At 45.2% G+C, this 24,280-nt stretch overlaps 2 protein-coding genes across 2 annotated transcripts in view; one reads left to right on the forward strand and one right to left on the reverse strand.

Annotated features, from left to right (window-relative positions):
• The first annotated feature begins 594 nt into the window (after positions 1-594).
• Positions 595-4,506, forward strand: LOC138213898 (H-2 class II histocompatibility antigen, E-S beta chain-like). The gene is made up of 6 exons (XM_069175217.1): positions 595-689; positions 1,068-1,340; positions 2,654-2,879; positions 3,044-3,111; positions 3,238-3,351; positions 3,927-4,506. The coding sequence occupies exons 1-6, from the start codon at positions 635-637 to the stop codon at positions 3,950-3,952; spliced, it is 762 nt and encodes a 253-aa protein (XP_069031318.1). The 5' UTR covers positions 595-634; the 3' UTR covers positions 3,953-4,506.
• Positions 4,507-14,549: 10,043 nt separating this feature from the next.
• Positions 14,550-24,280, reverse strand: part of cep44 (centrosomal protein 44) — a 15,586-nt gene continuing 5,855 nt past the window's right edge. The window contains exons 4-8 of the mRNA XM_069175239.1: positions 21,056-21,193; positions 16,678-16,872; positions 15,065-15,193; positions 14,827-14,925; positions 14,550-14,739 (exon numbers count right to left, since the gene is read on the reverse strand). Of these exons, the coding sequence (XP_069031340.1) occupies positions 14,734-14,739; positions 14,827-14,925; positions 15,065-15,193; positions 16,678-16,872; positions 21,056-21,193 (567 nt within the window). The 3' untranslated portion in view covers positions 14,550-14,733. The remainder of the gene's footprint in view (positions 14,740-14,826; positions 14,926-15,064; positions 15,194-16,677; positions 16,873-21,055; positions 21,194-24,280) is intronic.

Here is a 24,280-nt window from a genome sequence, read left to right on the forward strand (position 1 = left end):
GTTTCCCTCCAGCAGACGTCCACTCACTGAGACAGTGAAGTTATTAATATTATTATTATTATTATTATTATTATTATTATTATTATTATTATTATGACATCACTGTTTATCATGTTTACTGTTCTCACCTGTCAACTGTTTCATAAAGAAACATGTTCATCAATAATAATCTGATGTGTTCAAACAAACTTCAGCTGTTTTTTCTTTCTGGTTTTCTTTCCTGTTTCTCTGCAGAGTTTCTCCTCCACTCCGACAGGACATTTAAAGGAGCAGTACACCACTCCTGTATGGAGTAGAGTTTAGACTCCGCCCCCTCAGATCCCTTCAGACCACGAGGCTGAGAAAGAACCTCAGAAGATAAACTGAATCTGTCTCTAAGTTCTGATGTTCACATCTTTATTCTACCAGAACTTTATGAAACACCAAGCACACTGCAATCATCACAGACTGTCTCTGTCTCTCTGTCTGTCTCTGTCTCTCTGTCTGTCTCTGTCTCTCTGTCTCTCTGTCTCAGATCAGACCAGTCTCTGTGTCCTCTGCCTGACAACAGCTGATCCTGCTGTCATGTGACCAGCTGCTTTATATTTGTTCCTCCTTCAGACTCCGTCAGTGTTGATCAGGAGGACTCAGGAGGATGACTTCTTCACTGCTCAGCTGCTGCCTGCTCTTCCTCACTGTCTGTCCCACAGGTAGGATCAATACTCTGATCAATACTCTGATCAATACTACTCTGATCAATACTCTGATCAATACTACTCTGATCAATACTCTGATCAATACTCTGATCAGTACTCTGATTAATACTCTGATCAATACCCTGATCAATAATGCTCTGATCAATACCCTGATCAATACTCTGATCAATAATACTCTGATCAATACTCTGATCAATAATACTCTGATCAATAATACTCTGATCAATACTCTGATCAATACTCTGATTAATACTCTGATCAATACCCTGATCAATAATACTCTGATCAATACTCTGATCAATACTCTGATCAATACTTGATCAATACTCTGATCAATACTCTGATGGTAAATTCTGATTGTTTGTTCCTCAGATGGATTCTTGTTCTATATGTTGTACCGCTGTGAGTTTAACGTCACAGATGTGAACAAGGCAGAGTTCACCTACTCTCACTACTACGAGAGGAAGGAGTACGTCAGGTTCAGCAGCAGTTTGGGGAAGTTTGTTGGATTCACTGCGTACGGTGTGAAGACCGCAGAACGATGGAACAATGATACAACAGCGCTGAGCAAGAGGAAAGCTGATACGGAGGGATTCTGTCGGCACAACGCTGGACTCTGGAAGGAGGGTGTTCTGTCTAAATCAGGTGAGTTCAGGTTCTGTGACGTCATCATGATTCAGTCTGAACTGTGAACTTCTCAGTTTAAATCAGGTTCTGATATTAAACTAATGACACCTTAATCAATGACGTCATCCTTTCTGTTCTGGAGACTTCAGTGTCGTCAGTGATGTTGAAATGTTTTCCTGAACTCTGTCGCCCCCTGCTGGTGGAGCTCTGAAACGGCAGCTGGTGACGTCACCGTGGTGGTAAACAGATGATCACACCATCCGGGTTATCCACCACTTTATGATGTTTGACCCGGAAGTTTATTACTCTCATTAATACACTTTATTATTATCTCTATTATAAATGAAGACGAACACTCAGACTCACGGCAACATCAACACCAGTTCATGCTGCATCACACTATTATTATTATTATTATTATTATTATTATTATTGTTTACATTCAGTGTAAACATCCTCCTGAGATTCTTTCAAAATAAAATCTTCATGGTAAACATGTTTGTAAATATTGCAGCTCCTCCTCCTTCCCCCTCGTGCCTCCTCCTCTTCCCTCATCCCCCCTCCTCCCCCCTCCTCCCCCCTCCTCCTCCTCCTCCCTCCTCGTTCCCCCTCCTTCTCCCTCATCCCCCCTCGTGCCTCCTCCTTCCTCCTCGTCCCTCCTCTTCCTCCCTCCTCCTCCATCAGTTTTCTGAGTGTTAATGACTGTGTTGGTTGCAGTCAAACCCTATGTGGTTCTCTCCTCCTCCCTCCTCTTCCCTCCCCCTCCTCCTCCCTCTCCCTCTCTCCTCGTCCCCCTCCTTCCCCCTCATCCCTCCTCCTCCCTCTCCTCCTCTCTCCTTCTTCCTCCTCTCTCCTCCTCCCTCCTCGTCCTTCCTCCTCTCTCATCGTCCCTCTTCATCCCTCCTCCTCCCTCCTCCTCCTACCTCCTTCTCTCTCCTCCTCCCTCATCTTCCTTCCTCCTCCCTCCCCATTCTCCTCCTCCCTCCTTCTCTCTCCTCCTCCCTCCTCTTCTATCCCCCTTCTCCCTCCTCCTCTCTCCTCTTTCCTCCCCCTCTTCTCTCCTCCTCTTCCCTCCCCTTCCTCTTCCCTCCCCATTCTCCTCCTCCCTCCTTCTCTCTCGTCCTCCCTCCTCATCCCTCCTCTTCCCTCCCCCTCCTTCTCTCTCCTCCTCCCTCCCCCTCCTCCTCCCTTCTCCTCCTTCCTCCTCTCTCCTCTTCCTCTCTCCTCCTCCTCATCCCTCTTCCTTCTTCCTCCTCTCTCCTCCTCCCTCCTCCTCCTCTCTCCTCCATCAGTGTGCTGAGTGTTAATGAATGTGTCTGTGTTGGTTCCAGTCCAACCCTCCGTGGTTCTCTACTCCTCCACCTCCTCCTCCACCTCCTCCTCCGGCCGTCATCCCTCCATGTTGGTCTGCAGCGTCTACGACTTCTTCCCCAAACAGATCCAGGTCTCCTGGTTGAGAGACGGACAGAAGATCACCTCTGATGTCACTTCTACCGAGGAGCTGGCCGACGGAGACTGGTACTACCAGGTCCACTCCGAGCTGGAGTACACGCCCAGGTGAGTCCAGGTCCTGGTTCAGGTCCTAGTTCAGGTCCTGGTCCTGGTCCAGGTCCTGGTCCAGGTTCAGGTCCAAGTCCAGGTCCTGGTTCAGGTCCAAGTCCAGGTCCTGGTTCAGGTCTGATCCAGTCCGATGTCGTCTGTGTTGGTTTTTGTTGAACCAGGTCTGGGGAGAAGATCTCTTGTGTGGTGGAACACGCCAGCCTGGACAAACCTCTGATCACAGACTGGGGTAAATACCTGTCTGTCTCCTGTCTGTCTCTCTACCTGTCTATCTCTCAACTGTCTGTCTCTCTACCTGTCTGTCTATCACCTGTCTGTCTCTCAACTGTCTGTCTCTCTACCTGTCTGTCCTCAGACCCGTCCATGCCTGAGTCAGAGAGAAACAAGGTCGCCATCGGAGCCTCAGGTCTAGTTCTGGGTCTGATCTTATCTCTGGCTGGATTCATCTACTACAAGAGGAAGGCCCGAGGTCAGACCAGTACACACAGTCACAACCAGCTTATATTGGTCTAAAACCAGTTTACATTGGTCTCAAACCAGTTTATATTGGTCTAAAACCAGTTTATATTGGTCTAAAACCAGTTTATATTGGTCTCAAACCAGTTTATATTGGTCTAAAACCAGTTTATATTGGTCTAAAACCAGTTTATATTGGTCTCAAACCAGTTTATATTGGTCTCAAACCAGTTTATATTGGTCTAAAACCAGTTTATATTGGTCTCAAACCAGTTTATATTGGTCTAAAACCAGTTTATATTGGTCTAAAACCAGTTTATATTGGTCTAAAACCAGTTTATATTGGTCTCAAACCAGTTTATATTGGTCTAAAACCAGTTTATATTGGTCTCAAACCAGTTTATATTGGTCTCAAACCAGTTTATATTGGTCTAAAACCAGTTTATATTGGTCTCAAACCAGTTTATGTTGGTCTAAAACCAGTTTACACCAGTCAGTTGATCCAGTTCAGTCCAGTTTAGATCATTTGTTATTGTTGTGTAAATGTTTGTTTTATAACCTGTTCTCATGTCTTCTTCTTTTTCCCAGGACGTATTCTAGTCCCCACTAACTAAGGGAGGATTCTGGACCGAGTCCTGGTCCTGGTCCTGGTCTGGGTTCTGGGTCCTGGTCCTGTTTCTCAGATTAAAGAAGAGTCACTGCTGCTTCAACCTGCTTTCTGTTTCCAACCCAGCAGACTGATAATCCCTGTCTAGACTGTCTGCTCTAAACCTGATCCAGGACCAGACCCTGATACCCTGCTGGTCTAAACCTGATCCAAGACCAGACCCTGATACCCTGCTGGTCTAAACCTGGTCCAGGACCAGACCCTGATACTCTGCTGGTCTAAACCAGATCGAGTACCCTCACAGAGTGAGTCCCAGTCTTGTTGGTGGTGTCCTTCAGGGGTCAGTCCTGGATCAGGTCTGATGTGGACTCTGGTGTACCCGCTGCCTCCCTGATATGATGCTCTGCTGTATCCGCTCTGCTTCTGAATCACATGTAATCCAGGTTTAATCCAGGTCTAATCCAGGTTTAATCCAGGTCTAATCCAGGTCCCGGGATGATTTGGAGCTGACTCACTTTTATAGATTTTTATTGAAACCCAATAAACCGTCAGAAAACTGTTGTTCAGCGTCTTTATTTACCTGTGAGGGCAGGTGTGTTAGTTTGAACCAGTTTAAACCAGTTTCAGACCAGTTTGAAGCAGTTTGAACCTGTGTAGACTGGTGGAAGAGTCCAAACAGGTTCAGGAACAGACTTGTTCCTGAGTTAGATTAAGTTTAAAGGAGGAAACCTGTGAAGGAGCTGCGGTGCATCACTGCAGCAAAGATGGCTGACCAGGTGATGATGATGGTGATGATGAAGGTCAGCAGCCTGCTGGTGGCGCTGTGACCACCGACCGCGACAGGAAGTCCAGTGTTAACGTCTCTGACATGTAGTTTACATGTGGCTTCATGCAGCTGGTCACGTGATGTTTGTACCTGAATGTTCGCTGAGTCATTTAAAGTCACACGCTGCCACCTGCTGGCTGAACACTGGAGCTGCACCGAGCAACTCCCTCCGGGACCGTCCTCCGTGCTACGGGGTCTAGGACCGTCCTGTGTCCTCTGGGACCGTCCTCCGGGGTCCGGGACCATACTCCGTGACCATCCTCCATTCTCTGGGACTGTCGGTCTGTCCTCCAGGACTGTCGGTCCATCCTCCAGGACCGTCTTCCGTCCTCCAGGGTCCGGGGTCCGGATCTGTCCTCTGGGGTCCGGGACCGTCCTCCGGGACTGTCCTTATTCTCTGGGACCGTGGATCCGTCCTCTGGGACTTTCCTCCGGGACCGGGACCGTCGATCTGTTAGACCATCCGTCCATGTGCACTCCTTTAAGAACTCTTTCTGGAAGTCCACATCGATCCTGAGGGAATTACCCACAATTCATAGCAGCATGGGTGCCATATTAAACGTGGTCATCCTGAAACACACAAACTGTAAACTAGAACATTGATGTTGTTTATCTGAACCTGCTGCTGCAGTTGTTGTTATTGTTGTTGTTTACTGTGTTTGTAAACTTGTTTGTATTTGAAGTGGATTTGGTAAAACACACACACACACACACACACACACACACACACACACACACACATATATATATATATATATATTTACAGCTCTGTATAAAATGAAGAGACCTCTCCAAATGTTTCTTAAATCTCTGCAGCAGCCGTTCCATTCCAGTCTGTTGAATTCCAATACAGGAACACCTGATTCTACTTGATGAGGTACTGATCAGGTGATCACCTGATTCTACTTAATGAGGTACTGATCAGGTGATCACCTGATTCTACTTAATGAGGTACTGATCAGGTGATCACCTGATTCTACTTAATGAGGTACTGATCAGGTGATCACCTGATTCTACTTAATGAGGTACTGATCAGGTGATCACCTGAACCAGATCTGATTTAATGAAGAAAAGTATAAAACCAGTGCTGTGGTCATCACTATCCTCTTACAATAGGACCAGCTGGATGGCAGGAACAGTGCTACTAGAACCTTCTAATGTAATTGGAATTAAAAAAAAAGTGACTATTGATCAAAAGAGATCAAAAGAAAAGTTTTGAGTGAGAAAAGAAAGATTCAACTCTGGTTTTACTGTCAGAGGAACACAGTGATCATCAGGCTGCTTCCATCCTTCAAATGTCAAAGACAACGGTTCATAAGAACAAGGTCAAGCAGCAGACATTAGGGACAACAAAGCTACAGACATTAGGGACAACAAAGTAACAGACATCAGGGACAACAACGCTACAGACATTAGGGACAACAAAGTAACAGACATCAGGGACAACAATGCTACAGACATTAGGGACAACAAAGCTACATACATTAGGGACAGCAAAGCTACAGACATTAGGGACAACAAATCTACAGACATTAGGGACAACAAAGCTACAGACATTAGGGACAACAAAGTAACAGACATTAGGGACAACAATGCTACAGACATTAGGGACAACAAAGCTACATACATTAGGGACAGCAAAGCTACAGACATTAGGGACAACAAATCTACAGACATTAGGGACAACAAAGCTACAGACATCAGGGACAACAACGCTACAGACATTAGGGACAACAAAGTAACAGACGTCAGGGACAACAACGCTACAGACGTTAGGGACAACAAAGCTACATACATTAGGGACAACAAAGTAACAGACATCAGGGACAACAAATCTACAGACATTAGGGACAACAAAGCTACAGACATTAGGGACAACAAAGTAACAGACATCAGGGACAACAACGCTACAGACATTAGGGACAACAAAGCAACAGACATTAGGGACAACAAAGCTACATACATTAGGGACAGCAAAGCTACAGACATTAGGGACAGCAAATCTACAGACATTAGGGATAACAAAGCCACAGACATTAGCGACAACAAAGGTAGATACATTAGGGACAACAATGCTGCAGACATTAGGGACAATAAAGCTACAGACATGAGGAACAACAAAGCTACAGACATGAGGGACAACAAAGCTACAGACATTAGGGACAACAAAGCTACAGACATGAGGGACAACAAAGCTACAGACATTAGGGACAACAAAGCTACGGACATTAGACACAACAAAGCTACGGACATTAAGGACAACAAAGCTACGGACATTATGGACAACAAAGCTACGGACATTAGGGACAACAAAGCTACAGACATTAAGGACAACAAAGCTACAGACATTAGGGACAACAAAGCTACAGACATTAAGGACAACAAAGCTACAGACATTAGGGACAACAAAGCTACAGACATCAGGGACAACAAAGCTACAGACATTAGACACAACAAAGCTACAGACATTAGACACAACAAAGCTACAGACATTAGACACAACAAAGCTACAGACATTAGGGACAACAAAGCTACAGACATTAGGAACAACAAAGCTGCAGACATTAAGGACAACAAAGCTACGGACATTATGGACAACAAAGCTACGGACATTATGGACAACAAAGCTGCAAACATTAGGGACAACAAAGCTGCAAACATTAGGGACAACAAAGCTACAGACATTATGGACAACAAAGCTACAGACATCAGGGACAACAAAGCTACAGACATCAGGGACAACAAAGCTACAGACATGAGGGACAACAAAGCTACAGACTTTAGAGACAACAAAGCTACAGACATTATGGACAACAAAGCTACAGACATTAGAGACAACAAAGCTACAGACATTATGGACAACAAAGCTACAGACATTATGGACAACAAAGCTACAGACATTATGGACAACAAAGCTACAGACATTAGACACAACAAAGCTACAGACATTAGACACAACAAAGCTACAGACATTAGACACAACAAAGCTACAGACATTAGGGACAACAAAGCTACAGACATTAGACACAACAAAGCTACAGACATTAGGGACAACAAAGCTACAGACATTAGACACAACAAAGCTACAGACATGAGGGACAACAAAGCTACAGACATGAGGGACAACAAAGCTACAGACATGAGACACAACAAAGCTACAGACATGAGGGACAACAAAGCTACAGACATTAGACACAACAAAGCTACAGACATTAGGGACAACAAAGCTACAGACATTAGGAACAACAAAGCTGCGGACATTAAGGACAACAAAGGTAGAGACATTAGGGATAACAAAGCTGCAGACATTAGGGACAACAAAGGTAGAGACATTAGGGATAACAAAGCTGCAGACATTAGGAACAACAAAGCTACAGACATTAGGAACAACAAAGCTGCATAAATTAGGGACAACAAAGCTATAGACAGTAGGGACAACAAAGCTACAGACATTAGCGACAACAAAGCTGCAGACATTAGGGACAACAAAGCTACAGACATTAAGGACAACAAAGCTACAGACATTAGGGACAACAAAGCTACAGACATTAAGGACAATAAAGCTACAGACATTATGGACAACAAAGCTACAGACATGAGGGACAACAAAGCTACAGACATCAGGGACAACAAAGCTACAGACATTAGAGACAACAAAGCTACAGACATTAGGGACAACAAAGCTACAGACATTAGAGACAACAAAGCTACAGACAGTAGGAACAACAAAGCTACAGATATTAGGGACAACAAAGCTACAGACATGAGGGACAACAAAGCTACAGACATGAGGGACAACAAAGCTTTTGACATTAGGGTGAACAAAGTTATAGACATTAAGGACAACAAAGCTACAGACATTAGGGACAACAAAGCTACAGACATTAGGGACAACAAAGCTACAGACATTAAGGACAACAAAGCTACAGACATTAGGGACAACAAAGCTACAGACATTAGCGACAACAAAGCTGCAGACATTAGGGACAACAAAGCTACAGACATTAAGGACAACAAAGCTACAGACATTAGGGATAACAAAGCCACAGACATTAGCGACAACAAAGGTAGAGACATTAGGGACAACAATGCTGCAGACATTAGGGACAACAAAGCTACAGACATTAGGAACAACAAAGCTACAGACATTAGGGACAACAAAGCTACAGACATTAGGGACAACAAAGCTACAGACATGAGGGACAACAAAGCTACAGACATGAGGGACAACAAAGCTACAGACATTAGGGTGAACAAAGTTATAGACATTAAGGACAACAAAGCTACAGACATTAGGGACAACAAAGCTACAGACATTAAGGACAACAAAGCTACAGACATTATGGACAACAAAGCTACAGACATGAGGGACAACAAAGCTACAGACATCAGGGACAACAAAGCTACAGACATGAGGGACAACAAAGCTACAGACATTAGAGACAACAAAGCTACAGACAGTAGGAACAACAAAGCTACAGATATTAGGGACAACAAAGCTACAGACATGAGGGACAACAAAGCTACAGACATGAGGGACAACAAAGCTATAGACATTAGGGTGAACAAAGCTATAGACATTAAGGACAACAAAGCTACAGACATTAAGGACAACAAAGCTACAGACATTATGGACAACAAAGCTACAGACATTAGGGACAACAAAGCTACAGACATCAGGGACAACAAAGCTACAGACATTAGGGACAACAAAGCTACAGACATTAGAGACAACAAAGCTACAGACATTAGGGACAACAAAGCTACAGACATTAGGGACAACAAAGCTACAGACATTAGGGACAACAAAGCTACAGACATTAGATACAACAAAGCTACAGACATTAGGGACAACAAAGCTACAGACATTAGGGACAACAAAGCTACAGACATTAGGGACAACAAAGCTACAGACATTAGATACAACAAAGCTACAGACATTAGGGACAACAAAGCTACAGACATTAGGAACAACAAAGCTACAGACATTAGAGACAACAAAGCTGCAGACCAGCAGAGGACCAAAACGACTCTCCGCTCACCGGGATGACCTCCAACTCATTCCAATGTCACTTAACAAACGTGGGATGACATCAAATGACCTCCAAAAAGAACGTCAGACAGCAGCTGGGGTGAAGAGGATGGTGAGGACAGTTAGAAACAGGCTCATGGCGGCTGAAGTTGGGCAAAGATAAAAAAAAAAAAAAAGCCCTTCATCACCGAGAAGTAAAGAAGAGCCAGGCTGAGGTTTGAAGAAGACCAGAAGGATTGGACCATAGAGGACTGAAGGAAGGTCATCTTCTCTGAGGAGTCCAATGTTCAGCTTTGTCCAACACCTGGTGGTCTCATGGTTAGACGGAGACCTGGAGAGGCCAACAAGCCACAGAGTCTCCACATCCTGTGAAATGTGGTGGAGGATCGGTGAAGATCTGAGGGGCTTCAGCAAGGCAGGAATCGGACAGATTTGTCTTCGTGAAGGACGCATGAATCAAGCCGAGGACAAAGTTGTCCTGGAAGAAAACGTGCTTCCTTCTGCTCTGACGATGTTCCCCACCTCTGAGGAGGGTTCTTCCAGCAGGACGATGCTCCATGAAACACAGCCAGGTCAGTGAAGGTGTGGATGAAGGACCACCAGATCAGGACCCTGTCATGGCCGGCCAGATCTCCAGACCTGAATCCCATTGAAAACCTCTGGAATGTGATGAAGAGGAAGATGGACGGTCACCAGCCGTCAAACAAAGCCGAGCTGCTTGAATCTTTGGACCAGGAGTCATAAAGTCTCCCAACATCAAAGTGAAAGAGGTGGAGAGACGCCAAGACGCATGAAGCTGGGATTGGAAATCAAGAATCAATTATTCCACCAAATATTGATTTCTGAACTCAATAATAAATACAGATTTTAATTTTACTCAAACACACCAATAAATAGTAAAACCAGGGAAACTGATCGTTTTGAAGTGGTCTCTTCATTTTTTTCAGAGCTGTATATTAGTATATATAAATATATATGTACAGTATATATCTACAGACTCATACCTCACCATCTTCTTCTCTCCCATAGTTTCTTCTTATTATCTGTTGTCTCCATTCAGTTCCTTCACTCGTGTAGTTTCTCTTCTTTCTTTTCCAGATGTCCCGTCATGGAGCTGCATGTCTCTGCTCTGTGATTGTCGTCTCCACCAACAGTTCTTCTCTTCTATCTCTATGCTGTCCTTTTCTCTCTCTGCTCTCCTCTCACCCCAACCGGTCGAGGCAGATGCTCCGCCCACTTCTGATCCTGGTTCTAACAGATGCTCCGCCCACCTCTGAGCCTGGTTCTGTTAACAGATGCTCCGCCCACCTCTGATCCTGGTTCTGTTGGAGGTTTTTCTCCCTTAAAGAGGAGTTTTTCCCTCCTAGTTTATGTGGGAATTATTGAATTGTTGAATTGTTGAATTGTTGAATTGTTGAATTGTTGAATTGATGAATTGATGAATTGTTGAATTGTTGGTTTCTCTGTATAATATTTGTAAAGTTCTGCTGTAAAGACTTTAATGTGTTAAATGTCATGCTATATAAATAAAATTGAATTGAATACATCCACCTATACATCAAACCTCCAACCTAAACATCCCACCTCCTCCACCCTATACATGTCACCTTCACCCTATACGTCCACCTCCACATCTAACCTCCACCCTACACATCTCACCTCCACCCTATACGTCCACCTCCACATCTCACCTTCACCCTATACATCTAACCTCCAACCTATACATGTCACCTCCACCCTAAACATCTCACCTCCACCCTATACATCCCACCTCCACCCTAAACATTTCACCTCCACCCTATGCATCCACCTATACATCCCACCTCCACCCTATACGTCCACCTCCACCCTATACATCCCACCTCCACCCTAAACATTTCACCTCCACCCTATGCATCCACCTATACATCCCACCTCCACCCTATACATCCATCGACACATCCCACCTCCACCCTAAATATCTCCCCTCCACCCTATACATCCACCTACACATCCCACCTCCACCCTATACATCCACTTATACATCTCACCACCCTATACGTCCACCTCCACCCTGTACATCCCACCTCCACTTATACATCTCACCTCCACCCTATACATGTCACGCCACCTTATACATCCCACGCCACCTTATACATCCCACCTCCACCCTATACGTCCACCTCCACCATATACATCCCACCTCCACCCTATATGTCCACCTCCACCCTAAACATCTTACCTCCACCCTATACATCTCACCTCCACCATATACATCCACCTATACGTCCACCTCCACCCTATACATCTCACCTCCACCCTGTACATCCACCTAAACATCTCACCTCCACCCTATACATCCACCTAAACATCTCACCTCCACCCTATACATCCACCTAAACATCTCACCTCCACCCTATACATCCACCTAAACATCTCACCTCCACCCTCCACTTGTGGCTGTGTAACTTCTGAGGATTTAAATATGACTCCTTCGTAGCCTTCTTCTCCGTCACTCTGCTGAAGCCACATGAAGGAACCGCATGAAGGAACCACATGAAGGAACCACATGAAGGAACCACATGAAGGAACCACTGAGCGGGCGGTCAGACGTCTCTGAATCGTGAACGCTGCCATGAATCGTTCCAGTGAACGTCTGCTGCAGCCTGCAGAGCGGTCGGTCAGTATCAGAGCTGGCTGGTTTCCTGTCTGCAGACATACGACTACGTTACCACAGAGCTCTGGAAACAAAGAACCAAAGACTCTCCTACTCCACCTGTCAGGAGGACTTTAAGTCTTCTTGCAGGTGGAAACATTTCAATGAACCAATATTACAGTCGAAGGTGTGTTTTAACGTCATTATGGTACGACAGTAATGTGGTCGAGTCTAATATCACTATAATACAACAAGTTACCATCTAAATGAAACGTGATCTAAATGTGTTCATATGGTGGAGCGATTCACTCAAAATATAAAACTTTGTTAGTGTGATCTCCGTTTCCATGGCAACACATGGGGTATCACTAAGAACTGGAAAACAAGACTTATGTAACGTATGTGATGTTTCCTACTCCAGGAAGAAGTCTGACCCTTAGCAACCACCTAGCAACAGAGAGGATTTCTAGTCTCCAACTGAATAAATACAGAACATAGAAACACTAAACTGATCAGCTAGTTCAGTCAGATTGGAACAAAGATATCTGATAAACAAAGATACCTGATGAACAAATATATCCGATGAACAAAGATATCCGATGAACGAAGATATCCGATGAACAAAAATATCCGATGAACAAAGCTATCCGATGAACAAAGCTATCTCATGAACAAAGAAATCTGATAAACAAAGATACCTGATGAACAAATGTATCCGATGAACAAAGATATCCGATGAACAAAGATATCTGATGAACAAAGATATCTCATGAACAAAGATATCTGATAAACAAAGATACCTGATGAACAAATATATCCGATGAACAAAGATATCCGATGAACGAAGATATCTGATGAACAAATATATCTGATGAACAAATATATCTGATGAACAAAGATATCTGATGAACAAAGATATCCGATGAACAAAGCTATCTCATGAACAAAGATATCTGATAAACAAATATATCTGATGAACAAATATATCCGATGAACAAAGATATCCGATGAACGAAGATATCTGATGAACAAATATATCTGATGAACAAAGATATCCGATGAACAAAGATATCCGATGAACAAAGCTATCCGATGAACGAAGATATCCGATGAACAAAGATATCCGATGAACAAAGATATCCGATGAACAAAAATATCCGATGAACAAAGATATCCGATGAACAAAGATACCCGATGAACAAATATATCCGATGAACAAAGATATCCGATGAACTAAGATATCCGATGAACTAAGATATCCGATGAACAAAGATATCCGATGAACAAAGCTATCCGATGAACAAAGCTATCTCATGAACAAAGATATCCGATGAACAAAGCTATCCGATGAACGAAGCTATCCGATGAACAAAGATATCCGATGAACGAAGATATCCGATGAACGAATATATCCGATGAACGAATATATCCGATGAACGAAGATATCCGGTGAACGAAGATATCCGGTGAACAAAGATATCTGATGAACAAAGATATCTGATGAACAAAGATATCTGATTAACAAAGATATCTGGTGAACAAAGATATCTGGTGAACAAAGATATCTGATGAACAAAGATATCTGATTAACAAAGATATCTAATGAACAAAGATATCCGGTGAACAAAGATATCTGATTAACAAAGATATCTGGTGAACAAAGATATCTGATGAACAAAGATATCTGACGAACAAAGATACCTGACGAACAAAGATATCTGATGAACAAAGATATCTGATGAACAAAGATATCTGATGAACAAAGATATCTAATGAACAAAGATATCTGATGAACAAAGATATCTGATGAACGAAGATATCTGTTGAACGAAGATATCTGGTGAACAAAGATATCTGGTTAACAAAGATATCTGACGAACAAAGATATCTGACGAACAAAGATATCTGGTGATCAAAGATATCTGACGAACAAAGATATCTGATGAACAAAGATATCCATGTTCTCATGTGTTTTCAACATTTTAGCTCCGTGTCATGTGTTCAAACCAAACCGGTCCAGCTAGCCTCCTCTAGGACTGTAAGTGCGTGACTATCCGTGGTGTTACGGTACGGGTGCTCGGAGCGACCAAAAAGGACCAAAAGAGACCCGACTTCACCAAATGGGTCATTTAATAGAACTAGAACAAGTAGAAACTACATTATATTACATATGAAGTTCTATTCTAATTCTATATTCCCATTGAGGAGGTGGAGTGATATTTGTAGTGATGATGTCATGATGATTTGTTCCAAATGTTCTGTTGACCAATCAGATCTCTGGGGCGTATAATTCCTCTAAACCTGTAAAAAAAGGGGATCAACAACAGAAGGTCTGCAGAATAACAGGCAGAGATTAAAATGTCTCAGCATGAAGACTTCCTGTCCCACCTGTGGGCCGCTCAGCTCCAGTTTAGTCTCCAGTAACAGGACTCTGGTCGTCAGGTTGTCCCAGCTGTCCCTGGGTACGGTGATGAACTCTCCTTCATCCTACAACAGAATAAAATACACGCTGAAGGTGACGCTCATTCAAAACTGTCAGGTGCCAGTGGTATCAGATTTATATTTCTATCTTCACGGTAAAAACCCAAATAAACAGGAGAAGATATTAAAGAAGCATCCCATCCACCTTGTGAGTGTTTGTGCGAGTCTCCAGTTCTTCCAGACGTTCCTCCAGAACACCGAGTCTGTCCACCAAACACTGATGGATCTGGAGCTGAGCCTCCAACACAGAGAGTCTTCGTTCCACCTCTGATGACTGAACGACACAGAGACACTTTCATTACGTTCATGTTGGAGTGTTCAACCTGCTCTGAGCTCACTCCTCACTACAGCTGGGACATGTCCAATGGAGACGAAGACGAAACAATCTCTATCTATTTAGATTTAAATCTTATTGTCTGAACTTTTCCTTGAGGTGATGATGATGATGATGATGATAATATGAATGATGAGGTGAATGATGATGTGATGATGATGATGAGGTGATGATGATGATGAGGTGAATGATGATGATGAGGTGAATGATGATGATGATGATGATGAGGTGAATGATGATGATGAGGTGAATGATGATGATGAGGTGATGATGATGAGGTGAATGATGATGATGATGTCAATGATGATGAGGTGAATGATGATGATGAGGTGATGATGAGGTGAATGTTGATGAGTTGAATGATGATGATGAGGTGAATGTTGTTGATGAGTTGAATGATGATGATGAGGTGAATGATGATGATGAGATGAATGATGATGAGGTGAATGATGATGATGAGGTGAATGTTGTTGATGAGGTGAATGATGATGAGGTGAATGATGATGATGAGGTAATGATGATGATGAGATGAATGATGATGAGGTGAATGATGATGATGAGGTGATGATGATGATGAGGTGATGATGATGAGGTGAATGATGTTGATGAGGTGATGATGAGGTGAATGATGATGAGGTGAATGATGATGAGGTGAATGATGATGAGGTGAATGATGTTGATGAGGTGATGATGATGATGAGGTGATGATGATGAGGTGAATGATGAGGTGAATGATGCTGATGATGAATGACGTGAATGATGATGATGAGGTGATGATGATGATGAGGTGAATGGTGTTGATGAGGTGAATGATGATGATGAGGTGAATGATGTTGATGAGGTGATGATGATGATGAGGTGAATGATGATGATGAGGTGAATGATGATGATGAGATGAATGATGATGATGAGATGAATGATGATGATGAGGTAATGATGATGATGAGATGAATGATGATGAGGTGAATGATGATGATGAGGTGATGATGATGATGAGATTAATGATGATGAGGTGAATGATGTTGATGAGGTGATGATGAGGTGAATGATGATGAGGTGAATGATGATGAGGTGATGATGATGAGGTGATGATGATGAGGTGAATGATGAGGTGAATGATGCTGATGATGAATGACGTGAATGATGATGATGAGGTGATGATGATGATGAGGTGAATGGTGTTGATGAGGTGAATGATGATGATGAGGTGAATGATGTTGATGAGGTGATGATGATGATGATGAGGTGAATGATGATGATGAGGTGAATGATGATGATGAGGTAATGTTGATGAGGTGAAGATGATGATGAATGAGGTGAATGATGATGAATGAGGTGAATGATGATGATGAGGTGAATGATGCTGGTGAGGTGATGATGATGATGATGATGAGGTGAATGATGATGATGAGGTGAATGTTTACATGAACACCGTCATCCTCGTCCTTGTCTCCTCTCTGTAACTCGGTCATCCCGTGTCCAGGAGAATCAGCGGAGTACACCTCATCACGAGAAGCATCAGGGACACTATGGGAGGAGAACACCTCCACATGGGAGGAGTTTGTGGGAAAAGTGGGAGGAGTTTCTACTTGATTCACAGCTCGTGGCCTCTTGGGCACCTGAAATACACACAAACACAATATGATCAGTCACCTGTCTGTCAACAGGATCCTCCAACTCTCACATCTTCTGCTATACTGTATAACCTGGATGAGTGATGTGCGATGCTCCATGATACATGTAGTAATGGTCCAGAACTTTACACTGGACTTACAGGGTCTGTATCAGGCTGCATGAACATGAACATGTCAACTCCAAAAGGCTCTTCCATCATCGACGCCATGACCCTCCTCCCCCCCTTTCTGTGACGACTGGCCAGGTCAAGACACAGCTGGAGAGACTCCACCAGCGCAAGGCTGCAGGACCTGACGGCATCAGCCCCGGGGTCCTGAAGACCTGAAGGCATCGGCCTCAGGGTCCTGAAGACCTGACGGCATCGGCCCCGTGGTCCTGAAGACCTGACGGCATCAGCCCCGGGGTCCTGAAGACCTGAAGGCATCGGCCCCGGGGTCCTGAAGACCTGACGGCATCAGCCCCGGGGTCCTGAAGACCTGCGCCGTCCAGCTGGCTGAGGTCCTACAACACCTCTTCAACCTGAGCCTGAAGCAGGAGGAAGTCCCGGTGCTGTGGAAGACGTCCTGCCTGGTTCCTGTCCCCAAGAAGACGACTCCATCTGGCCTCAATGACTACCGACCGGTTGCCCTCACATCTCATGTGATGAAGGTGCTGGAGAGGCTGGTCTTGGCCCACCTCAGGTCGCTGGTGAAATCTTCTCTGGACCCTCTGCAATTTGCGTACCAGCCTCATGTGGGAGTGGACGACGCCATCATCTACCTGCTGCAACGAGCTCAGTCTCACCTGGATGGAACCGGTGAATCTGTGAGAATCACTTTCTTTGATTTCTCCAGTGCATTCAACACCATCCAACCACTGCTGCTGAGTGAGAAGCTGCGGGTGGTGGGGGTGGACACGTCCACCGTCTCCTGGATCACTGACTACCTGACAGGCAGACCACAGTTTGTCCGTCTGGGCAGTGTGGTCAGTGATACTGGAGCTCCTCAGGGAACTGTTCTGTCTCCTTCCTGTTCACCTTATACACCACTGACTTCCAGAACAACTCAGAGTCAAGACATCTGCAGAAGTTCTCTGATGACTCTGCAGTGGATGGACGGGAGGAGGAGTCAGTGGACGGTGTATAAGGGATGGACGGGAGGAGGAGTCAGTGGTCAGTGTATAAGGATGGACGGGAGGAGGAGTCAGTGGACGGTGTATAAGGGATGGACGGGAGGACGAGTACAGGGCAGTAGTGGAGGACTTTGTGGAGTGGGCTGGTAGAAATCACCTCCTTCTGAACATGGCCAAGACCAGAGAGATTGTGGTCGACTTCAGGAGGAAGACGACGGCTCCACAACCGCTGAGAGTTCTGGGAGAGGAGGTGTACATGGTGGAGGAGTACAAGTACCTGGTGTCTCCATGACAACAGACTGAACTGGAAGACCAACATCAACGCTGTCTACAAGAAGGGGATGAGTCGACTCTTTTTCTTGAGGAAACTTCGATCCTTCAATGTGTGCAGCGAGATGTTGGAGATGTTCTACCATCTGTTGTGGCCAGTGAACTGTACTTCGCTGGGGTCTGCTGGGGGGGAGAGGTGGAGGGGGGAGCAGCATTGGAGCCGGTGACACCAACAGACAACAAACTGGTGAAGAAGGCCGACTCCATCATTGGCTACAAACTGGACAGTCTGGAAAAGGTGGTGGAGAGGAGGACGCTGAACAAACTATTGTCCATATTGGATAATCCTGACCACCCTCTCCACCTGCTGCAGGGACAGAGGACGTTCTCTAAAAGACTCCTCCAGCTCCGCTGTCACAAGGACATATACAGGAGATCATTCCAGATACAGGAGATCATTCCAGATACAGGAGATCACTCCAGATACAGGAGATCATTCCTGATACAGGAGATCATTCCTGATATAGGAGATCATTACTGCCGACAGCAATAAGACTGTACAATAACTCACCTCTGGCAAAATCCATCACATAACAATAACACTGTTGACTGTGTTTCTTGGTTTGTTTGTATATAATATATATAGATATATACTGTACTGTATATACTGTGCATTTTATATTTTATATTTAATATTTTTTACTGTTATTTTATTGCTTTTCTATTATTCTATTATTATCTTTTTGCTTCTGTATGCTGCTGTAGTGAAAAAATTTCCCCTCGGGGATTAATAAAGTAACTACCCAACCTACCCTAACCTAACCTATGGAGCCGGAGGCTTTTTGGAGCCGACCTCTAGTGGCACTCGCTGGTATTGCAGCTGAAGACACTTCTGGATCAGAATCATTTTACAGACCTGAAGCTACGAACTCTTTTATATCCAGTCCGTGATTGGGACTGACTGCTGCAGACGTAGAGCTGGTTGTCCATTGTCCAACAATGGTTGTCCAACTCTGTGAAACAGGAGTCTGTGAAGTTTTGACTGTTGCTAGAAGCACATTTACGGCTGTTTAAGAGATTTACTGAGTACAGTTTGTTCCAGAGTTATTTTTTTTATATTTTTCAGATTGGTGTGTTTTCATAACAACCACCTGTATTGTTTTTGCACAGCTGCAAACCGTCGGTGAACCTGCAGCAGGTCTGCTGACACTTGGTTCTGCTACAGCCGTGTCTCTGCTCACAGCAGAGTGATGACTGCAGGTCTAAATGAGCAGAGCTCTTCTTCCTGTTTGTCTGTCAGCAGCGTTCATGAACACACCGCAGCGAGGCCGGTTGAGAAGCTGGTCTGAGAGCAGCAAGTGTGTCTGTTGTGTTGAATGAGTTGTCTTTGTGTAACACTGGAAGCCAACAGAGCGTCTCTGTATCAGTCCTGCACCATGATGAGGACAGAGAGGAGCAGAGCAGCAGCAAACAGGCCGACATGGACGAGACTGATGAAGCCTGACCTGTCAATCACAGACGGCTGTGAAGAAACAAACAACTACATCTAATTTGGGAAATTTTAAATATAAAGATCACTTTATAAACCTTAAATATCCTCTGACACTAGTTTTCTTCAGAGCGGTGCACTCCTTTGGCCTCTCTGTATATCGTCATGTGGTTGAGAACAGCTTTAAGACTGACGGCTGTTGTTCTGCTGAACGATATCTGAGCGCTCTGTTATCAATGATTCGGCCACTTCTGGAATCTCACTGCATATTCTGGTATGATGTCAGTTAAACATCACACTAACATGTTGAAACTCTTTGTACATCTTCTTTATAACATTCACGATATGATAATAATCATAATAACTTTGTTTATTTCTACTTCAGTACTTGTTCTGATGAAGTAACAGAGCTTTTATTACTCTAAATCCACGACCAAAGAGAACAAGTGTGAGCTGCATGGATGAAGCAGGGAGAGAAGAACTGCAGCCGTCACAATGAGGAGGTCAAAAGGACTGGCTGGACAGAAGGACTCAGAGACCAATCAGCTCGCTGCAGTAACAGTCAGCTGGTTACTGGCTCCGCCCACTGACAAACTGACCTGCCAACCAGACATTGGACTGAGCTGCCATGGCAACACACAGTGCCCTGATGCCCACGGACTCTGTACCCATGGCAACACACAGCTACCTGATGCCCACAGACTCTGTACCCATGGCAACACACAGCGCCCTGATGTCCACAGACTCTGTACCCATGGCAACACACAGCGCCCTGATGCCCACGGACTCTGTACCCATGGCAACACACAGCGCCCTGATGTCCACGGACTCTGTACCCATGGCAACACACAGCGCCCTGATGTCCACAGACTCTGTACCCATGGCAACACACAGCGCCCTGATGCCCACGGACTCTGTACCCATGGCAACACACAGCGCCCTGATGTCCACGGACTCTGTACCCATGGCAACACACAGCGTCCTGATGCCCACGGACTCTGTACCCATGGCAACACAGAGCTACCTGATGTCCACGGACTCGGTACCCATGGCAACACAGAGCTACCTGATGCCCACGGACTCTGTACCCATGACAACACAGAGCTACCTGATGTCCACGGACTCTGTACCCATGACAACACAGAGCTACCTGATGTCCACGGACTCTGTACCCATGGCAACACAGAGCTACCTGATGTCCACGGACTCTGTACCCATGACAACACAGAGCTACCTGATGTCCACGGACTCTGTACCCATGACAACACAGAGCTACCTGATGTCCACGGACTCTGTACCTTCTTCAGCTGGTTGTGTTTCTGCAGCACCAAGTTAATGATGTCACACATCACAGAGATCTTCCTCTGAGAGAAACCCCACTGGAGGAACTGCTGCTGGGTCAGGATGGGTTTATAGTGGAACACATCCCTCAGGACCTGGAGAGAGAGAGACACACACACACACACACACACACACACACACACACACACACACACACACAAAATAAAAATATCAAGGCAACACTTTTGTTTTTGCTCCAATTTTTCACAAGTTGAATTAAAAGACTCGTTTTATGCACAAACTATGTATTTGTTACAAAACTGTTCAACTGTTTTATTGCAGCTTCAGGGTTTCCATGGTGATCTGCCCACCTGACAGCTTTCATTAAAGCTGCTCTGACCGCCTGCAGACGGACCAACATCTCTTCTAAACTTCACTCACTGTTGTGATGTCAGGAACGTTAGTGAGACATTACTGAGTTCACACTTCGCTGTTGTAAATATTTAAACACTATTTAGTCATCAAGAAGAACCAATCAGAGTCCGTGTTTCCTGACCAGTCAGCATGGTAGGTAGGTAGGTAGGTATATACTTTATTAATCCCCGAGGGGAAATTTTTTCGCCACAGCAGCATACATACAGAAGCAATAATAGAACAATAGAATAAAATAATAGAATAGAATATATAATAGAAAAGCAATAAATAAAATAGCAGTAAATAGTAGTAAAAAATATAAATATAAAATATAAAATGCACAGTATATACAGTATATATACAGTACATTAAATATCTATATATATTATATACAACAAACCAATAAACACAGTCAACATATATATATATATACATATATATATATATATATATATATATATATGTATATATATATACATATAGTACAGTATATATCTATATATATAATATACACATAATATACAAGCAACCAAGAAACACAGTCATCAGTGTTATTGTACTGTGATGGATTTTGCCAGAGGTGAGTTATTGTAAAGTCTTATGGCAGTGGGCAGGAATGATCTCCTGTATCTGGAATGATCTCCTCTATCAGGAATGATCTCCTGTATCTGTCCTTGTGACAGCGGAGCTGGAGGAATCTTTTAGAGAAAGTGCTCCGCTGTCCCTGCAGCAGGTGGAGAGGGTGGACAGGATTATCCAAGATGGACAATAGTTTGTTCAGCGTCCTCCTCTCCACCACCTTTTCCAGACTATCTAGTTTGTAGCCGATGATGGAGCCGGCCTTCTTAACCAGCTTGTTAAGTTTGTTGGTGTCACCGGCTCCAATGCTGCTCCCCCCTCCACCTCTCCCCCCCAGCAGACCACAGTGAAGTACAATGCACTGGCCACAACAGATGGTAGAACATCTCCAACATCTCGCTGCACACATTGAAGGATCGAAGTTTCCTCAAGAAAAAGAGTCGACTCATCCCCTTCTTGTAGACAGCGTTGATGTTGGTCTTCCAGTTCAGTCTGTTGTCATGGAGACACCAGGTACTTGTACTCCTCCACCATGTCCACCTCCTCTCCCAGAACTCTCAGCGGTTGTGGAGCCGCCGTCTTCCTCCTGAAGTCGACCACCATCTCTCTGGTCTTGGCCATGTTCAGAAGGAGGTGATTTCTACCAGCCCACTCCACAAAGTCCTCCACTACTGCCCTGTACTCCTCCTCCCGTCCATCCCTTATACACCGTCCACTGACTCCTCCTCCCGTCCGTCCCTTATACACCGTCCACTGACTCCTCCTCCCGTCCGTCCCTTATACACCGTCCACTGACTCCTCCTCCCGTCCATCCCTTATACATCCGACCACTGCAGAGTCATCAGAGAACTTCTGCAGATGTCTTGACTCTGAGTTGTTCTGGAAGTCAGTTGTGTATAAGGTGAACAGGAAGGAGACAGAACAGTTCCCTGAGGAGCTCCAGTACCACTGACCACCGTATCAGACAGCACACTGCCCAGACGGACAAACTGTGGTCTGCCTGTCAGGTAGTCATTGATCCAGGAGACGGTGGACGTGTCCACCCCCACCACCCCCCCACCACCTGCAGCTTCTCACTCAGCAGCAGTGGTTGGATGGTGTTAAATGCACTGGAGAAATCAAAGAAAGTGATTCTCACAGATTCACCGGTTCCATCCAGGTGAGACTGAGCTCGTTGCAGCAGGTAGATGATGGCGTCGTCCACTCCCACATGAGGCTGGTACGCAAATTGCAGAGGGTCCAGAGAAGATTTCACCAGCGGCCTGAGGTGGGCCAAGACCAGCCTCTCCAGCACCTTCATCACATGAGATGTGAGGGCAACCGGTCGGTAGTCGTTGAGGCCAGATGGAGTCTTCTTCTTGGGGACTGGAACCAGGCAGGATGTCTTCCACAGCACCGGGACTTCCTCCTGCTTCAGGCTCAGGTTGAAGAGGTGTTGTAGGACCTCAGCCAGCTGGACGGCGCAGGTCTTCAGGACCCCGGGGCTGATGCCGTCAGGTCCTGCAGCCTTGCGCTGGTGGTCTCTCCAGCTGTCTCCTAACCTGGCCAGTAGTCACAGAGAGGGGGGTGAGGGGTGTGGGGGGGTCGATGGAGGAAGAGCCCTTTGAGATTGAGGGCTCTATGCAGTTCACCAGGGGGGGCAGAGGGGGGAGGGGGGAGGCAGCAGAGGTGTTTGGGAGGTGTGAGGTGTGGAGGAGGCAGATGAGGGCGGTGAACTAAACCTGTTGAAGAAACAGTTTAGTTCATTTGACCTCTCCAGGTTCCCCCTGGTTGTTCCTCTCCAGGTTCCCCCTGGTTGTTCCTCTCCAGGTTCCCCCTGGTTGTTCCTCTCCAGGTTCCCCCTGGTTGTTCCTCTCCAGGTTCCTCCTGGTTGTCTCTCTCCAGGTTCCCCCTGGTTATTCCTCTCCAGGTTCCTCCTGGTTATTCCTCTCCAGGTTCCCCCTGGTTGTTCCTCTCCAGGTTCCCCCTGGTTGTTCCTCTCCAGGTTCCCCCTGGTTGTTCCTCTCCAGGTTCCCCCTGGTTGTTCCTCTCCAGGTTCCCCCTGGTTGTTCCTCTCCAGGTTCCCCCTGATTGTTCCTCTCCAGGTTCCCCCTGGTTGTCTCTCTCTCCCCTTGAACCCAGTAATCTCCTTCATACAGGTCATCACCTCCCTCACGTTGTTCTGCTGGAGTTTTGCCTCCAGCTTCCTCCTGTAGGAGTCCTTGCACTCCCTCATCTTCTCCTTCAGGTGGCGCTGCACTCTCCTGAGC

Source organism: Embiotoca jacksoni, unplaced genomic scaffold, assembly GCF_022577435.1.
Source record: "Embiotoca jacksoni isolate LCO1_2020_lvr unplaced genomic scaffold, fEmbJac1.0.p SCAF_103, whole genome shotgun sequence".
In the NCBI taxonomy this organism is placed as follows: Eukaryota; Metazoa; Chordata; class Actinopteri; family Embiotocidae; genus Embiotoca; species Embiotoca jacksoni.